General features: G+C 41.2%; 1 protein-coding gene across 1 annotated transcript in view; it reads right to left on the bottom strand.

Moving 5' to 3' along the window:
* Positions 1-15,266: 15,266 nt before the first annotated feature.
* Positions 15,267-20,432, bottom strand: part of LOC126456030 (circadian clock-controlled protein daywake-like) — a 66,708-nt gene continuing 61,542 nt past the window's right edge. The window contains exon 6 of the mRNA XM_050091785.1: positions 15,267-15,418. Within this exon, the coding sequence (XP_049947742.1) occupies positions 15,267-15,418 (152 nt within the window). The remainder of the gene's footprint in view (positions 15,419-20,432) is intronic.

Here is a 20,432-nt window from a genome sequence, read left to right as displayed (position 1 = left end):
ACAGGTTCTGAAAAGAAAAAGAACATTAACCGTTGGCAGAGCAGATTTAGAAACAAGGTGAACAGGATGGCCCGCAAGGATGTCACTATTGTGATCGTAAAACGGAAAGAAAGCAACAAGCTTATCTAATTAAACACATGAAAGGTGAACAAAGTAAGAGGGCGTGGGCTGTTATTCGCCAGACACCAAGTGCGCACTATTCTCAAGGACGAGGACTTCTTTGACGTAATCTATGACCTCGACCTATATGAAATGCAAACAAAAGTTGTCGGGCCTAGAGGAAATTAAGCAATATTAGCGTTTTAAGGCTCAGTCTATGACAAGGCCACAAAGAGGAAGAAAAGTGGCTGGGGGCTTTTCAAAATTACCACCCTGGAATTTGCCGCAAATGACTTAGGAAAACCACAGAAAACCTAAAAGTGGATCATTGGTCTTTCTCCCGAAAGCGGGACTAGCGTCTTGCCACTTACTAAGTCAGAGTGGGCAGCTATCAGCACATAACGCACATGACGCAAGCTTTCAGAGCTGATAGGCACATGTATCAATTCGATGTACTTAACCCTGGTCCGGAAACGACTGAACCATAAGACGAAGCAAAACGTATTATGGGATAATTCTGCCGTTGGAAGAGTTGTTTATACGACGTAAGTAATTGTATTTATACACGTAATTGCTAACATCGTAGGATAGGCAACCCTTCAACACATGCTTTAAACGTTGCCTGGGAGGTTGATGGGAAGAAGTTCTATTTCGCTTCAGCTAGTTCAGTTGATCTGATCCAATTTACTTGTATCTTATGGGAGCATTTACATCAGCCTCCTCATCTACAGCTACATCTACATGATTAGTCCGTAATTCATATTTACGGTCATAGAAACACTTTCGGACTATTTCTCATACGAAACGTCTTGTGTTCCAGCCACCTGACGACGATTAAGAGAGTCTCCTGACGTTGTTAGAAACATATCGTCGTTATTCGAGTAGGTACTGTAAAATTTCTGCGCCTAAGTCATCCCTGCATAGAATATAGATAACCTCACATTGAACGACTATTGTGAATCCAGCGTGGCGTGCCAGTTGAATAGAAAAATGCGCTTAATACAAAATTATGTCTGCATGGATTTTGTCTGTAGACCAATCTAAATTTTCTTATTCTTTATTCTCTTCTATAACTTCCAACCAAAGTTATGTATCTGAAACTGGTACTTGAAGCTGTAGGGAGTTGGTTGGGAATGGAAAGATACTAGAACCACCAAAATAAAGTATATTTCAACAATATTTTATTAAAAACAACCAAAATTTTTTTCTGTGATAATGGAATTATGGAATAATGCCCACGGAAAAATTTTGAAGTTTTTAAAACAACTGGCAGTATAAGTAGCAAACAGCAAATCATATACAAAAAATAACGAAATTAATAGCTCATGGGGAAATAAGAATTGCTTTGCACAACAAACAAACAAACTCCTAATATGAGAAGGAATTACCAGTCAAATTGCCGTTAAATAGATAATTGACTTGCGGTTTTGTTCATAGACAGGCTGAAGAATCAAAGTGACAAACTAAGCAACAGCAAAATTGGCTTAAGACCTAACTAAAGGCATGTTTTATCGGAAAGACAAAAAACTATTCCAAGCAGATACAGTTAACAAGATAACAGTACAAAGCAAAATAGAAATATTCTTAATAACAGTACAATAAAGTACAGAAATACAAGCAACAACTGCAGATTAAATGCGTGAAAACTTTAAATCAATTATCTACATCTACATCTACATCTACATTGATACTCCGCAAGCCACCCAACGATGTGTGGCGGAGGGCACTTTACGTGCCACTGTCATTACCTCCCTTTCCTGTTCCAGTCGCGTATGGTTCGCGGGAAGAACGACTGTCTGAAAGCCTCCGTGCGCGCTCTAATCTCTCTAATTTTACATTCGTGATCTCCTCGGGAGGTATAAGTAGGGGGAAGCAATATATTCGATACCTCATCCAGAAACGCACCCTCTCGAAACCTGGCGAGCAAGCTACACCGCGATGCAGAGCGCCTCTCTTGCAGAGTCTGCCACTTGAGTTTATTAAACATCTCCGTAACGCTATCACGGTTACCAAATAACCCGGTGACGAAACGCGCCGCTCTTCTTTGGATCTTCTCTATCTCCTCCGTCAACCCGACCTGGTACGGATCCCACACTGATGAGCAATACTCAAGTATAGGTCGAACGAGTGTTTTGTAAGCCACCTCCTTTGTTGATGGACTACATTTTCTAAGCACTCTCCCAATGAATCTCAACCTGGTACCCGCCTTACCAACAATTAATTTTATATGATCATTCCACCTCAAATCGTTCCGCACGCATACTCCCAGATATTTTACAGATGTAACTGCTACCAGTGTTTGTTCCGCTATCATATAATCATACAATAAAGGATCCTTCTTTCTATGTATTCGCAACACATTACATTTGTCTATGTTAAGGGTCAGTTGCCACTCCCTGCACCAAGTGCCTATCCGCTGCAGATCTTCCTGCATTTCGCTACAATTTTCTAATGCTGCAACTTCTCTGTATACTACAGCAGCATCCGCGAAAAGCCGCATGGAACTTCCGACACTATCTACTAAGTCATTTATATATATTGTGAAAAGCAATGGTCCCATAACACTCCCCTGTGGCACGCCAGAGGTTACTTTAACGTCTGTAGACGTCTCTCCATTGATAACAACATGCTGTGTTCTGTTTGCTAAAAACTCTTCAATCCAACCACACAGCTGGTCTGATATTCCGTAGGCTCTTACTTTGTTTATCAGGCGACAGTGCGGAACTGTATCGAACGCCTTCCGGAAGTCAAGAAAAATAGCATCTACCTGGGAGCCTGTATCTAATATTTTCTGGGTCTCATGAACAAATAAGGCGAGTTGGGTCTCACACGATCGCTGTTTCCGGAATCCATGTTGATTCCTACATAGTATATTCTGGGTTTCCAGAAATGACATGATACGCGAGCAAAAAACATGTTCTAAAATTCTACAAGAGATCGACGTAAGAGATATAGGTCTATAGTTTTGCGCATCTGCTCGACGACCCTTCTTGAAGACTGGGACTATCTGTGCTCTTTTCCAATCATTTGGAACCCTCCGTTCCTCTAGAGACTTGCGGTACACGGCTGTTAGAAGGGGGGCAAGTTCTTTCGCGTACTCTGTGTAGAATCGAATTGGTATCCCGTCAGGTCCAGTGGACTTTCCTCTATTGAGTGATTCCAGTTGCTTTTCTATTCCTTGGACACTTATTTCGATGTCAGCCATTTTTTCGTTTGTGCGAGGATTTAGAGAAGGAACTGCAGTGCGGTCTTCCTCTGTGAAACAGCTTTGGAAAAAGGTGTTTAGTATTTCAGCTTTACGCGTGTCATCCTCTGTTTCAATGCCATCATCATCCCGTAGTGTCTGGATATGCTGTTTCGAGCCACTTACTGATTTAACGTAAGACCAGAACTTATTTACACTTGACAGCTGTATCAAAAGATATCTAGCCCAACAAACCATCTAACTACTATGAAAGCATCTCCACGTATTGAGCGGAATGCAAATTTTCACAAACACTGAGCTTCAGTGATATTCGAATAAGTGAGAACGTTTACAGATTAACTGAATTAACGGCCGGGGGCCAAGATAACCAATTTACTGTTGGATGAGTTGCTTCAAGGGTAGTCTGAAATCCCCCCCAGATACAAAAGTTCATTAGCACAGTGCCCAAGTAAAATAGGCAGCACTAAATTACAAATTGTCACTTAAACGGCGTAGTGAGACTAACAAGAACAGTTAAAGATATGTTCTAAAATTTAAATTGTAGTTAGAATCCAATTTTAAGATTTGCAAAGAATTTTGCAGGACTTTAAAAGACATGCATCCACTGAGTTAAAGGCCGTCGGGCACTTAAACAAGCTTTACAAGCCCTTAGGCGAGACAAACGCTTAACTTCATGGGGTAGACAACGGCACTAGCCGTTCAAACAACCGACAGACTGAGCAAGGCCCAAACGACACGACCAAATAAACAGCTGACAAATAATTAATAGACAGAGATTTTTCAAAAATAATGAACTGCAAGTAATACGTATCTAAAGTACTGAGTTGACCAACTGGCTGAACAAAAGAGATCAGTATAAAGAACAATCTTACCAATTCTGTTTGACATCTGTCACAGCACTGGTTGAGGTATACAGTGAGGTCTTTCATATTAAACGTTTGGTAATGGAATATGTGTCCTGTGACACACATGCGAGACTTGGCAGTATGCTATTCAAAGCCAGAGCGTAAGGTAAGTTTAACGACCACTGATAGGATGAGCAAAACAAATTAAAGCAGAACGCTGGATAACATGTGAGACAGCAAAATGTAAGTGATCTTAACAGCTTACGCCTTGAGCACTGTTTAAACAAATACTAAACGCCTCCACACATTGGCAACATGAGTCAAAGAGCAGAATCAGTAGCACACTAAAGCACGCAGCAGAAAACAACCTTCCACATACACCACAAGGCAACGGCGCTCAGTGAATTGTAGGTTTATACCTTTAAAGCGCGATCGCCACAAATCACGAAGTCGCGCTCAGTTATGAAACCAAACGAACACCCGGTGGCCCACAGTGTCAGACAGTTATAAAGTGACAACTGTTACGGAAGGGCACGAGAAACCAGAAGGCATGAATTTAGAGCCAGTAATCTTGTATCTCACCATGGTCCACATAATGTGCACCCAACAGACTCGTAAGCAGGTTCGCTTCGCAGGTCAGATAGAACAGACTCACCAGTGTGATGTTGCCAATCACTCCTCAAAAGCGAGGTCGCCACCTCCCAGCAGCGTTCGGCCAACGAGTAACGCTCACATGTCGTCCATCAGAACGGACCGCCAACTACGGCTGCCAAGAGCCAGTCTTATCGCCAGCCAAGCACCGGAACACATCTCGAACGCGGCCATTCATGCGCGGCCTCCAGCGACCAGAGTCCATACCGTCGCGAAACAACGGCCAGAGGTAATTAGCGCGAGTAGGATCGATACCAGTAAAGATAGCATACGAGTACGGCACAATACTTTTACGGTTCTCCAAATGTTCAAATGTATGTGAATTCTTGAGGGACTAAACTGCTAAGTTCATCGGTCCCTAGACTTACACACTGCTTAAACTAACTTATGCTAAGAACAACACAACAACACGCACACCCATGCTCCAGGGAGAACTCGAACCTCCGGCGGGAGGGGCCGCGCAGACATGACGCCTCAAACCGCACGGCCACTCCGCGCAGCCACGGTTCTCCGTCATTCCTTTCATAAAAAATGGTTCAAATGGCTCTGAGCACTATTGGTCATCTATGGTCATCAGTCCCCTAGAACTTAGAACTACTTAAACCTAACTAACCTAAGGACATCACACAACACCCAGTCATCATGAGGCAGAGAAAATCCCTGACCCCGCCGGGAATCGAACCCGGGAACCCGGACGCAGGAAGCGAGAACTCTACCGCACGACCACGAGCTGCGGACCATTTCTTTTATAGACTAACACATCCAACGCTTTCTAGAAAGTGTTGGTTTATAAAGTCATTATTGGAGCTCAGGTCACAATTTAATAATGATGAAGAGTAGGATGAAGTTTAAGAGACTGTTCAGGAAGAAACAACATGCAAAGAAGTGGGATACGGAAATACTAAGTTATGAAGAGATACTTTTGAAGTTCCGTGAGGCTGTAAATACTGCTCAGTGGGCAGATCAGCTGAAGAGGAATGGATACCGCTAAAAAGGCCAATCACAGAAGCATGAATCAGAAATATAGCTACATGAAAGGTAACTGTGAGGAAACCATGGGCGACAGAAGAAATACTTCAGCTGATCGACGAAAGAAGGAAGCAAAGAAATATTCAGGGAAAATCAGAAGTACGGAAACAAAGGTCACTTAGGAACGAAATAAATAAGAAGTACAGTAAAAAAAAAATGGTTCGAGTGGCTCTGAGCACTATGGGACTTAATATCTGAGGTCATCAGTCCCCTAGAACTTAGAACTACTTAAACGTAACTAACCTAAGGACATCACACACATCCATGCCCGAGACAGCATTCGAACCTGCGACCGTAGCGGTCACGCGGTTCCAGACTGAAGCGCCTAGAACCGCTCGGCCACACCGGCCGGCAGTACAGTAAAGCTACGGCAAAATGGGTGTGTGAAGAATGATTACTATGCTTGCCAGCTGCACAGTGAAATTGCACTTCAGCATCACGCATTCATCTGCAGGCTGCTAAAGTTTACAGTTTTGCATTTTCTGTCGTCATCTGTATGATAATCAATTTGCACCCAATTTGCTTAACTCCTTCGTGTGTGTCGTCTTTTGTTTTTTTCTTTTTTGTCTTAGAGTGTGTATTTACCCCTTGTCCATATCTAAATGTCTATGTTTTATCCATTTAATTTATTATTTTTCAATTTGTTCTGAGAAAAAGTCACAGAAACTAGTCAACTGCATTTCGGTATCCTACATCCCCCCCCCCCCCCTCTCATTGCTGCAACATCTGTCCCAAAAAAACTTAACATATTCTTTATTCAGAAATTATTACTTCATAGTCCCTATTGTAATGTGAACTTGCTGAAGCTAAATAATAGTGTGCCTGTGCGGTATTCTTTGTTTTATCACTACTAAATTAAATATTACAAATATTTTGTTTAACAATATAATTTCAGGCATACCACAGAACAAATCTTGCTCACCATGAAGCTGAAATCATGCCCTTTTTGTCGGTACGTTGCATGTATTAATAAAATGTCTCTAAATGGTTACTATCTTGTAATAAATAAATGAACATTTAAACTTCAATATTTTCCAAAAAAAAAAAACTGTTGTACAATTATGGTGACGATTGTATTGAGTCCTAAGAGTTCCTCTGATTTCAAAGATGTACTTATATTCTCTGTTTTTGAATTACAACCATTTTTACTATTTTAGTGAATATTCAACGTTTTCAGTCTAACTCCTTCAGTCGCCATACCATCTTGTCGATCACCCTCTTCTCGCCAGCTGAGTTGGCCTGCCGGCCCTCGCTTATAACGCTGTGGCGCATCCAACCCTGCTGACTCACCTGCCCGGCCACACGCAGCAACAGGCCGGTTCTCCGCTGCTCGCCTCTACACAGCACTAAGGAGACCGGCCAAGTCTCTCGTTTTGTCACAAGGGCTATCAACGCCAGTCACCTCGATGCAGGCCACTGTTGTGTTGCATGGCGCCTACAGAATCCGCGAACATCTTCCTCTGGATTGATGCGTGACTTCCTTGCACCAATCTGAAGGGGTACTGACCAATCATCAGTGGATACTCGCCCTCACACTAAACGTGTCGGTTTTATTAAAGGATCCATTCGGAACTGTGGCCTATGTCATGAATCTCTTTAACGTGATTGCAGCCCCAATTGCGACAGATTCTGGAGCTCGAACCGCACTACTTTCCCCAGCAAAAGAGATAAATTTTACCTCCGTAGAGACGGTGGAGATCCCTGTAAACCAAGTACGCTAGGAAATAGCTACTACACTAGGTATACACACCGTCTGGAAAACCTTGAACTTGACATTATGAATAACACGAATTTATGCACCTTTGCAACTACTTTGCAGTAGTACATTAAGCAGACGGATGCCACTTTAAAAAAAGCTTTGTCACTGTGAGTAACCCGACGTGTCACTGCTGCTTGAGTCCTGTAGTCTATCTGTGATAGTCTTGCAGATGTGAGCACTGAAGCTTCCAAATTACAAGAAGCTCTGTACTATGCACTGCGAGGCGAAATAACATCTTTGTTACTATCACTCCATAGATTTATGAGGAGACTGCTGCAGACACAGGAACAGCTGCAATATCTGAATTTCTCGCTATGCGTGAGTAACCCTAAGTACCCTTGTACTATCATTCAGTGAAGGGACACACAGGGATGGACACCGCTCGACTGTGAGTGAAAGTGTAGTTACTACTCTCGTGTAAGGAATGATGTCATAGTTGTGCTCAGTTATCAAAAGTGTGACATATCTTATAAATATGCATGTCTGCATATTTAAGGGAATATGAAGGAAACTATATTTAATACACCGGAATGGAAGTGTTAAACGACTTTTTGTTCAGTGCCAGAAGGTCACCACAGACCGAAACTAGTCGAATATTTCAATAAAGTTCACAGAGAAGGGGGGGGGGGGGGAGGGGGGGGGGCAGTCTTCCATTAAACATACTACAGCCGCTAAGCACTATATTGCAAAAATAGGTGATATGTTACACACCTATCCTCAGTCTTATGAGAGGCGCCTGACCACACACGACTCCTCCTAATTACAAACTAACAAAAGCTTCACGCCGTCATTACTTCCACTTTGTTACAGCGCACCATTTACCACATCGCCATATGCTTCCCGCCCCTCCCTCCTCTTCGGAAAACACCTACGATACATCATCCCTATTCATCAAGGAAAAACACGCCGCTAGACATCATCAGGGTTTATGCCTACTACTGTCAAAAAATAAACCCAAATCGGATGATCTGTAGCTTAGCTAAATCCTATGACATGGTTCCTAGGAGCAAAACTCCGGGAAGCTTTGAAAGATGTACATATGGATGACCATCTTTTATAGATTACTATTGAAATGTAGAGAGATAATAAAGTACAGGTTCAAAGATGGTCAAAATTACCAGATCCTATTAATGTCACGAAAGGGCTGAGACAAGGTTGCAGTATGTCATCCATCTTGTTAAATCGATGTGTTGAAGTGGGTCTTCCAATGTGGAAGAACAGCTGTGGAGGAATGGGAATTATTTTTAACGATGTATAGCTATTTTCGTTAAGTTTTGCTGATGATCAATTTGTTCTTGCACAAGATGAGTTCGATTCTGAGTTCATGATACGGCGTTTATATCAGGAATATGATAAACGGGGACTGCAAGTGAGTCTGACAAAAACCGAATATCTAGTAGCGAATAGTGACACTAAATTTGTTCACAGCAGCAGTTATGAAACAGGTAGAAAACATTAAATATCTAGCGGCATATATTGACAAAAATGGATTGGGTATGACAGAAATAAAATTCAGAATACAAGAAAGCGGAAAGGTAAGTTTATTAAAAGGTTTTCTTTTTCAATTGCGGAAAGTTATGTAAACAGTTTTTTTCATTTTCTTCAGTTTCCGTATTTGTCGACTCTCAGCTCGCTTGCTACCTTTGCATTGTTTTTCTTGTTGATAGCTCTCATTCTGATGAAAGTGGGTGTCTTCACGATATTTCTCATTTACAATGTCTTTTCTTTCCATGTTTAAAGCTACTGGCGTAAAACTTTCAGTTGATTTCATTAAAGATTCTCTTGAAACTGTTTGAACCCATTTGTTTCCTAAAGCATTTTCGTGAGCAGTTTACCATACAAATGGTGTAGTGTTTTGTTCTTGAATAATAGCGTGGAAAGAGGGAAATTAATTTTTGTGATGGTTTCCACTTCTGATGAACACAACAATTTACGGCTGTTGGTAAGTTCCCTAGGTGTTCGTAATGCATATTCTGTTTTCTTGTATGAAATATTTTCCAAGACAGAGCAGGCCTGTGGACAATTTTTATAATACCCTGGTGGGCAAATTAAAGCAACAAACCACTATTTCCCCGTACTGTGTTTAATTCACGATATAATCATACAAACTGTCAACAGATGTCCGTACGATCGTGTTCTGCACGGAAGACGGCATTCTGGATAACGGAAAACCATGCCAACGATGACGTCAAGGCACTTATCAAATGGAGTAGTGTTTGTCGAATAGACTCACATCCACAATCGCTGTGTGCACTGTCACAGATGGTGTAGTATGACACAGATAAGGCATGTACCAGCCTCTCTTCGGTGGAGGACCATACGAAGAATGGAAGCAAGACAGTCGTAAACTCATGTGGTCCGATGGCTTAACGTGAGTCCTTCTGTTGTTTTTCGCATGTGACGACACTTTATGGAGATCGAAACTGTATCCCGAAGACCAGGGCTAGGCCCACCACGTGCATCATCCGAAAGAGAGAACTGTTATTTGGTGTAAGGGCACGACGGTACCGCCTTAGTACCGCACGACAACTGGTATCTGACCTCGCAGCGTCCGCTGGACGTGTTCTGAAGTAGCAAACGGTGCACATAAGATCGAATAGTGGGCCAATGTTCTTTACATAGACAAGTCTGGATTTGGTCTAGACAGTGATTCTCGAAGGATTCGCAACTGTGGGGGGGGGGGGGGGGGGGAGGGGGAGAGAGAGAGAGACGTGGAACACGATTTCGGGACCCAACTATGTTGGAAAGATACTGATATCGAGGATGATCCATAATGGTGGGCAGAGGTTATGTTGACCACTCGAACACATCTTCGGGAAATTGTACTATTAAATCGCCAAGACTTAAATGCTGTCAGGTACCGTGACGAGACCTTGGTGCCTTATGTGCGGTTGTTGCGAGGAGTTGTGGGTCCAGACTTCGTACTGATGTACGATAATGCTCGACCTCATAGAGCACGCGTTGTTGATGTTTTCTTCGAAACGGAAGACATTGCATGCATTACGTGGTCTGCTTGCTCTCTCGATTCGAATCCCATGGAGCACGTCTGGGATGCACTAAATATATGGGCTGCATCACTTCAGCATCCACCAACCACTCTCCAAGACTTGCGAGCAGCGCTGCAGGAAGAATGGGCGTTATTGCCTCAACCGAGATTGATGGCACCATTCACGGCATGCCTCGCGGTTTGTCAGGCCTGTGTTGCTGCCAGAGGTGGTCACACCCCCATACCGAGCGCATTAATCAGTTGTCAGAATGTGCGTGTAAATCCGTTAAGTCGGAAAGAAACGAAAAAATTTTTGTCTACCGTTGTGCATGTTATGCATGTTGCACTTTTTTACATTCTGTATTCTTTATTTTGTTTTTACTTTACTATCTACTGATTATGTTGTTTTACGCCAAAATAAACACAACCTTGAAAATTTTCAATATTTTGCTATAAATTTGGACACCAGTGTATTTCACCAATAAAACTTCTTCTGAACACCTATAGTGGGTCGTTAAGTAATAACCTCCTTTTATTTGCAGTTATTTCCTCCGTGTTATCAGACTTTGTCTCCAGATATTAAAATACAACCATGTAGTAAAATAAGTTAAAATAAATATCCATTAATTGATCAAAACCACTCTATTTGCATATTTTCTCGACTCTCTGAATAGTGCCCATACAGAAGAAGAAAAGATGCTTAAGAAAAATGAATGTAACAGTCCTTGGTTGTCCTCTCAAGGAATATACCTCCTTTATATTCGGCGGTGTACACTGCATGTTGCCATTTATTCACTAAAATTACTCTAGTGAGCAACGAAAAAAATGTTTCTTGGCAATCATCACTCATCTGACGTATAGAATCAATACAATGTGCTAATTCGTGGTGTTTGCGTTTGACTCTATACGCAACAAATACCGTAATCGTCTCTAACAGCTCGCCGGCCAGAGTGGACGAGCGGTTTTAGGCGCTACAGTCTGGAACCGCGCGACCGCTACGGTCGCAGGTTCGAATCCTGCCTAGGGCATGGATGTGTGTGATGTCCTTAGGTTAGTTAGGTTTAAGTAGTTCTAAGTTCTACGGGACTAATGACCTCAGCAGTTAAGTCCCATAGTGTTCAGAGCCATTTGAACCACTTTTGTCTCTAACAGCTCAACATCTTCCTTCAAATCGGAACATTTTCCCCCTCACATTCGGAGCAGTTCTTAAAAATTTCTTCCAACTCTGAAACAGTCTTTAATTTCTTTGTTGCGTTCACTTTCCTGCAGACGCTAAGTGTCTTACTTCTCAGAAGATGACAGTCGTATGTCGAGTTTCCACCAATCTAGTAGCACTTAAACTACCAATCTCTCTCTCTTTCTTGCATATACTACCACATAGGATTTCAGTGACTTCACAGCTCGAAACCAAAGACTTAAATCTTTGGGAGACCGTGGTGCACAAAGGGTTTGTCATAGAACCTTCCCAGTCCTCTCACTGTGGAAAAGTAGCTCTCAAGAATATCTTGAATCCATCTTGAAGTCGTGACATACTTGTCTGCAGTGATTGGTACAATTGGCGATCACGCAGCAAACCATTATTTTTCAGTTAAGAACTTACTCCAAAATGTCCCTCAGTAACCTGATACGAGTAATTATGGTGTTCAAAAAAAAATAGCTCCTAGCACTATGCGACTTAATATCTGAGATCATCAGTTCCCTAGGCCTAGAACTACTTAAACCTAACCAACCTAAGGACATCACACACGTCCATGCCCGAGGCAGGATTCGAACCTGCGACTGTAGCAGCAACGCGGCTCCGGACTGAAGCGCCTGGAACCGCTCGGCCACCGCGGCCGGCAATTATGGTGTAACTCTGTACTCAACCGCCAGTCATTAATACAAATTCACATTCCAGTAAACAACCTCGTTTTCGTTCATAAACGCAATTACGACACAATATGTTATGGCAATTGCAGGCTACTGAGCGCTGGTTGGGTTCACTCTGACATCAGCTGTGTGGCTTACCACAGCGTGTACACTTCGTGATCCCTACCGTCATATTCTAGAATCTTTGGTTGGTGATGTGATCCTGTAGCGGAAACTCGAAGGAACAATCACAGCCCATCCAAGACCAAGTGTACGGACATGGACCATTGGGCATTGTGTAGATGGCTTAAAAAACGGCATGAAATCAGCGGAAGGAATCACTCGTGAACTCCAAAGTACTGCCAGCAGTCAAGCTGTCACACTGACTGTGCATAAGGAGTTAAAAGTAATGGGGTAAACGGTCGAGGAGCTCTGTGGTCAGTGCTTTATGACACTTGAGGTGGTGTACAGAGTAACACCACTGAATGTTGGATGAGTGGAAACGATTGATTAGGAGTGATGATACACCGTGTGGCAATGCGATAGAAGGATTTGGGTTTATCGAATGCCTGGAAAACGTTTATCTGCCATCATGTGTAATGTCAGCAATGAAGTACAGAGGAAGTGGTGTTACGGTAGGGGGGTGTTTTCATGTTTAGGGTGTGGTCCACTTATTGCGCTTTAAAAAACCCTACATTCGGAAGCACTGTTATGCGCACAGTAGAGGAACAATGTTGGGACGATGATTTTTATACCAGCATTACAGTGCCTCCTGTCATAATGGAACAAGTATGAGATTATAGTTCATGGACAATATGGAACGAAATGGATTGGCCTATCCAGACTACCGATCTGCCCAGTGAAACACTTGCGATGCGTTACACCATCGGCTTCGTCCAGAACCCATCAAGCAATATCCTACCTCCTTTGCAATTGGCTTTTGAGGAAAAATGGCCGGACATTCCACCACAGACATTCGAGCACCTTACTGAAAGTGTGCGCAGTAGGTTTCAATACTAACACATACTAATATCCACTAATAGGTGTCCGCATACTTTTGATCATACACTGTACATTTCTATCAATGTTCTTTTCTGCCTTCTTCAATCTGTTGATGTTTGCATCTCTACTGTGAGAATAAAGTGAAAAGTTTGCGGTCTGCAGTTTAACGGTGCAATTTTCAGGCCAAAAATGCACGTATCTTTCGACGTAAACCGCTTTAAGTCAATGGATTGGGTCCTTTGACTTTTTACCATCCTTGAAGTGAGATTCCGGGACACCTGCAATCCACCCACCTGCCGTTGGCATGATCTTTTCATGTCTTCATTGGACTCCAAAGCTTTTCCAGCTAAAACTTTCTTTGCACGTGAGGAAGGAGCTACGTGTGTCTATAATATGGTGAATAGGATGGCTTTACCAGCATTTGTCACTGAAATCCTTTTTTCCCCAGAACCAAACATTTTTTCTGCTCAGGTATATTGTCCTGATGAAAGATGACGACTTCTGACCGAGAACTATTACTTTTGTGGAATACTGTTCTACCCAATTAGTCCAAAAGAAATGCGTAGCATTCATCAGTAAGCATTCACCTCTGTAAGGTAATCAATCCCAGTCCAAGGTTTGAGATCCAACGATTCTCGGTCACATGCCTTGCACTGAAGTTACGAAAGAAGTTTACCAAAGGTTTGCAACTCACTACATCGCAGAATTAAAACATGGTAAGAGATAAGTGGAAAATAAGTAATCGTAAGGATCTGAAATTTCGTGCACTATAAGGAATTAAAAGCTTTGACGTAAATGAAGGCGACTGAATGAAGCTTGCATTAACTGCTGAACGTGCTGAAAGTTCATATTTTTCTTTTGGTCAGGTGCGACCATTCGATGTTATATGTGTAACTATATCGTGTAGATCTCTTTGATGACTGTTTGTGTAATGCGTTATTACTTCAGTATCAAAAGTTCTTCAGCGTCGTGTATGGCAAATACTGGATAACTAAAATATGTATCGAAAAATCACTTATCATTGTATTCAGGTTACTGAAAGATGATAGACAGCATTCATTACAGACACTTTTCTGCTATAGATTGCCCCAAGTCCTAGCATTTACTATTAGAATTCACACCCCGGAGAAAATTGGCTTCATCACGCTTAGAGAATCGTCCTTCTCTTGGACACTTATTTCTTTTCGAGTGTAACAGGAACGAAAGAATTAGAAATTCTGACACCAGGAAAGTACTGTTTATGGAGAACGTGCAAGGCAAATTGTGACGAAAGAAGAGGGTAAGGTTCCCTACAGATCCATAGAGATTTTCACTCAAGCTAAGAAGGTTTAAAACAGAAGGGAAAAAGACTCTCGAAAGTCAAGGAAAACATGAGGAAGAAGAAGACGAAGAAGAATAAAAGAAGAGGAAGTGCAGGACTTTTGGAACGTTATGTATGTCAAATGATTTATTTTTCCAGAACTTAACAGGAAAGAAAACTGTCGAACACAAAAGAAAATAGGAGAAGGGCACACGAGAAAATAATCTTTCCGAATTAACTCAAATGATTCTTGAAACATATACGAAAACTAAGAACGAATGAGTTTTTAAATCAAACATCAATATACTAAATAGTGAAAAATTTCACTTTATTAATAAATATACAAAAGCAATTACAGTAACATACTTAGCAATATGGTGACTCCGCTCTTATACTATTGACGCTTGCCATTACTCAAAGCAAAAAACCTACTATGTACACGTTGTTTATGAAACGATGACATCTGACAAGTGCGATACGCTGCTCGACAGCATACGTTTAATTCCGTTGTGCAGTACGTATGGAACACGATGTGGTGTTGCCTAGGGTGGCAGCAGTTGCTCCATGGGGAACTTGCTGAAGATCTTGTTGGAGAATTTCTTGAACAGGTCGCTGATGGTCTCCTCGAGCACGGGCTTGATCTCTGTCGCCACATTGCGCCAGTTCTCATTCAGGAACTGATTCATGGCATCACCTGTGAACCACGCAAACAATTCAAATCATTATAACTGCACAGAGATACTTCTGATGCTCCAGATGCTAACACTATACAACCATTTTGCCTTAAAGCTATTCGCAGGAGATTCTCTCCTAATAGCGATCATCCCTCACTCAAGAACTTATCAGTTTCTGTAAGTTACAGCAAAGTCTCGCTTCTCGTGTTCTTCAGGTCACTTAATATTTTGTGGTACAACATTTTAGTTTAGAATTAGAATTTCACAGGTATTTTGTATGATAAATCAGAATGACGTTCAGCAAGTCAGTTTACATGCTGCAGCGATGTTCAAAACTTAAGGACAAAAGCAATTTTCGGATGATCTCTCACTGCCAACTTCGACCATGCATAGGAGGGACTGCTACAGTATCGTACAGTACGTAACTGAAAGAAATACGCAATGAGGCGACAGAAACGACACTGTTATTAAAACATACTCATTACAGTGAGGTCACTAAGATTTAAGACGGCGCTCTGGACATTACAAAAGGCGGCAGTTCACACGCGGTAACGTGCTTCCATGCTAGCCGCAGTATTGGCAAAGAGCTCTTGTGATGGGGCATACCTCCACCAGCGCTGTTGACAGCTGCCGGCTGATCATTGATGCATATGGACGTGCTGTAATACGTATTCCATATGCATCGCACACGTGCTAGGAAGATAGGGCAGGCTAGTCCGTTCACCGGATATCCTCTCATTCCAAGAGCACTGATAATATTAACATGAAGGTTATTACATGAGCATCTTATCAACTAAAGCATTGAGTTAAATTTTATAAATGTTTCTTGGCTGACCGGACATGTGTCAGATGAATTGTATGGCCTATTTTTTCAAGAAAGGCGATGAATCATAATGCGCAATCGCAAATTACAGAGGAATGAGTCTACTAAATTCCTGTTACAAGCAGTATGCTAAAATTATAAGCAATACATTAATAGCAATAGTGGGACCACTAAGTCAGAGGTGTAACATTGTTTTAGAGAAGGTAGATATTGTTCTCATTCTCTTTTTCATTTTGGCACAAGTAATTGAGAAAAGAAAAGAATAATTTATATTACCAACTTCTTATGTTTTCTCGCATATAAAAATGCGTTAGACAAACTAAAACTGAAAATGCTTTGGGAATCAATAAAGGATATGGGAGTTCCAGCACATCTGATTGCGGCAAATCAATCATTATATAAAAATAAAAATAAGGAAAGGGATAGAATCTACCGATATTAATCAAACAGTTAGACAAGGCTGCCAAATGTCGCCTAACCTTTTCAATATTTATATTGACGATATCATTCATACATGGTTGATGTATTGATAGACAAATTAAGAACTGATTATTTTAATTTCATGATGGTGCTGTTTTCTGTTGAACTGCTTGTAACAGGAGTATCTGAAGAAAAGTTCCAAATTGTGTTACATAGGTTCAGCCAAACTGCCGATAAATACGAAATGTGAATATCGACTGATAAAACAATAGTGATGGTATTTCAAGACTTGCAACACATCAGAGCCAAAACTGTTATAGATGAACAAATAATTGAACAAGTAAGAGTTCGACCATTTGACAGAGTTAATGACACGTAACACATAATAGTTCAGTCTTTATCAGTAATAATCCCTTTAATGCTAGTAATGGAGTTTTTTCTCACACTTTCTTTGTCGAACTAAGTCTGAAAGTTACTAAGTACGCCAAGTATTTTCGACAGTGCTGATCGAGTCATAGTAAATCATTGAATCTTGTCTTCATGTTCCTCACATTGCACAGGTTTGAACGAAGAAGAACGGCCGCTCGCTAGGTCAAGACGATTATCGACATATACGGTTCAGATACGCCTCTTCATTATCGCACGATCAGCAAACAATCTTTTTGTTACATCTTGGGTTGTCGGGTGTTCTGCCGGATATCAGCGTCGTACTTGCACTATATTTCGGTCACGTAGCTCGTAACCTTCATCAGGTGCGACCTGAGACAGGTCGCACCTGATGAAGGTTACGAGCTACGTGACCGAAATATCGTGCAAGTACGACGCTGATAGCCGGCAGAACACCCGACAACCCAAGATGTCATTAGATCGCCGGGAAAGCCTGAAGAGTTAAATCTTTTTGTTGGCAGACCCAACTCAACCTCCGTCACGCTTATGTCAACCAAACCGTTTTGATGAGACTCACTAGCCTCCATTTCACCCTCTACGAGAAGCTAACTTGTCTCTGTTCATGCAGTGGCAGTTTGAACCCTCTGGTATACAGCTCCCCCCCCCCCCCCCAAAAAAAAAACAAAAAAAGAAAATAGCCGGTGGTTGGATCAGACGTAATACGCTGCTTACTGTTTCCACTCAATACTCTAATGCTTTCAATCTGCTTCCTCAAATATCTGGAGATTGAAGTCTCAAAAGAAGGAAGATTTCAACCTCAATACTGTCAAGGTGTTACTTTCTAAATAAACAACTATCGCCAGCCTAATTTGTCCCATCAAGCAAAAATTTCTCCTATTATCTATTAGCTCTAACACCTACCTCACCGCTGCCACCGAAGTGTACGACACAGTTACAGACGAAAAATTTGCGTCATGTGTGACTGGAAAGGTCGCCAAATTCACTCTGGAGAACCCCATGTACAGTTCCCCCATTCCTCGAGTCGAGACAGGTCACGAAAATTTGACATCGTCACAGTATTTACGTCACGATTAGAGTTTGTCTCAACAGCATTCTTATTGGAGCTATACCCTCTTGTGATAATTACTCTCTTCTATTTTTGCGTTTTCTTTACAGGGATCTGGTAAGATGGCGCAGTGGTAAGACCCTGAATTCGCTCACATTCGGAATTAAATGCCCAATTAGGTGATCGTCTGCTAGTAAAACTTGTATCCATGAGGATAAAAAAATTGTTACATTTTGTGTTAGGACTTATATGTTTTTGACAATATAGAATTTCCCGGCATAATAATTCTTGGTAGTTTCTTCGGGTTTGCCGCCGGATCCGGCCTGGACGTCAAGCAGGAGTTGTAATCTGGGCAGCGAGTGCGCCTAGCAGTACAACTCACAGCACCTGAAGATGTTCACTGGGTTATTTCTCGAAATATTGTGCATAAAATTGAATCAGCAAACCGGCTAGGCCGTACACAAAAAATCACACAATTAAGCTAAGCTAACCTTAGTTGCCTCACAGAGCACAGTTTTAACTTTTGAGAGAATAATTGTTTTTAATGTAGTCTGGATACATGGAGGCAGGTTCTCCCATTAGTTGATTCATGGAAGGATGATTTTTTTCTGTGCTGTTGTACTGAGATGACGTTTTACGCCAAATAATCGTCAGTACAACAAAACAGACAGTCTATTCCGACAAACGTAACTTCTTTTTGTTTTTCTTAACAGATCAGCGACTCGCCACTCCATCAGTACGCCTTGTAAGGTTTCCATATTTTTTCTGCCATTGTAAATATTTCATCTTTACTGTAAAGCGACAAAGACGCACGAGCGCGCGGCACGAGTAGTGGATAATATCCTTGACTCTGTGTCGAACGTAAGTAGTACCGCCTGTGGTCGCAGAGGTTTAGGTCTTATCTGAATGCTATGAGGAAACGAACAAGAAAGGGCGATGAGGAAGTATGACACATTGAAAGATACAAATGAGGAAAATGATTGTTGTATTCTACTATTTAACGATACAAAACCTCAGTAGAAAAAGCATTTTTGGTAATTATTCTTTAATTATTCGCTAAATGTTCTTGATCGCTATGTTCAAAAACATGTGCTTTCAAACCGTCGGAAGATTGAACATTAGTTGTTACATATAACTAACATTGTGTATAAATTGGTTGTCTTGATAAACTCCCAACTTTTTTGAATGTGACTTATTAATCATTATGATAATAAAAAATGCAGGAATAATTGGGAGTTGTATTCTTCGAAAATAGTACCCAAATGAGTCATATGTACACCCAGAATCAAAATTCCCTTATTTTCTGCGATTTTAGTTGAAACTTGCCAAGCAGTAGCATTATTATATAAACATTTGACACTCATTCTGGTTCTATTAACTAATCCTTCTTTCGTGTTTATATTTCTAATAAGAAGAACAACGCAGCTAATTTTCAATTGTAATTTGTGTAGTGGTAAACCATTTACAGACAGAGAATTCAAAAACTCTTCTAGATAGTAGTTAATTTCTTATTCATCATCACAAATTATTTTATTTTGGATGTTCACGTATTGAAGATTTTAATACGTGATAGAGAAGGTATCACCAGAGTTATGAACTTGAAAGCATCTACTTCCTATTACCAGTCTTAACTGCTACATACAAACATGGTTTTTTTCTTTCTGCATGTATCTTGCAGAGTACATTTCGAATTATATAAGTTTCATTGGCCTCCTTGTACAACTAGTATTAAAAATCGGTACTTATATTTTCGTGTTAGCGTATTAATATTGTGATGTGTGGAGAGTTTGGTCGCGAATCAGTTGTGCAGAGCTGGGACATTCTCATTAGAGGTATGGTAGCAAGCAGTTGAGTTTTAGAGAAGGAGATCTGATTTTCAGGAAGACATTATCTGGAATACTTTATTATGAAGATGAAAACTTGTTTGTAGAGATGCTTTCATGACTGTGGGATAGAGAAGATTTTTGGATGAATATTTCAATGTGACCATTTCCGTTAACTGAATAAAATATTTGTCCCTTAGATAACTAATTGTATTAAATGTGTGCAGTTTTTGTAATGAGAGAATTTCTTAATTTTCAGTGTCTTCTTATGTTTTACAGTCTTTTTTGACAATAATCAGGGTTTAATTTTTCAAGAACTCTTTTCCTTATGTAAAACCATCTTCCGCCATTCTTACAAGGGAAAATCCCCATCGTAACCCCTTCAGATTTAGTGGTAAAATGGCCCAGTGGATGTGGTTGTTTTTGTTGTGTTCTTCAGTCCAGAGACTGGTTTGATGCAGCTCTCCAAGCTACTCTATGCTGTGCAAGCTGCTTCTTCTCCCAGTACCTACTGC

Source organism: Schistocerca serialis, chromosome 2 (genome assembly GCF_023864345.2).
Source record: "Schistocerca serialis cubense isolate TAMUIC-IGC-003099 chromosome 2, iqSchSeri2.2, whole genome shotgun sequence".
In the NCBI taxonomy this organism is placed as follows: domain Eukaryota; kingdom Metazoa; phylum Arthropoda; class Insecta; order Orthoptera; family Acrididae; genus Schistocerca; species Schistocerca serialis.
This window is presented reverse-complemented; position numbering and strand designations above follow the sequence as displayed.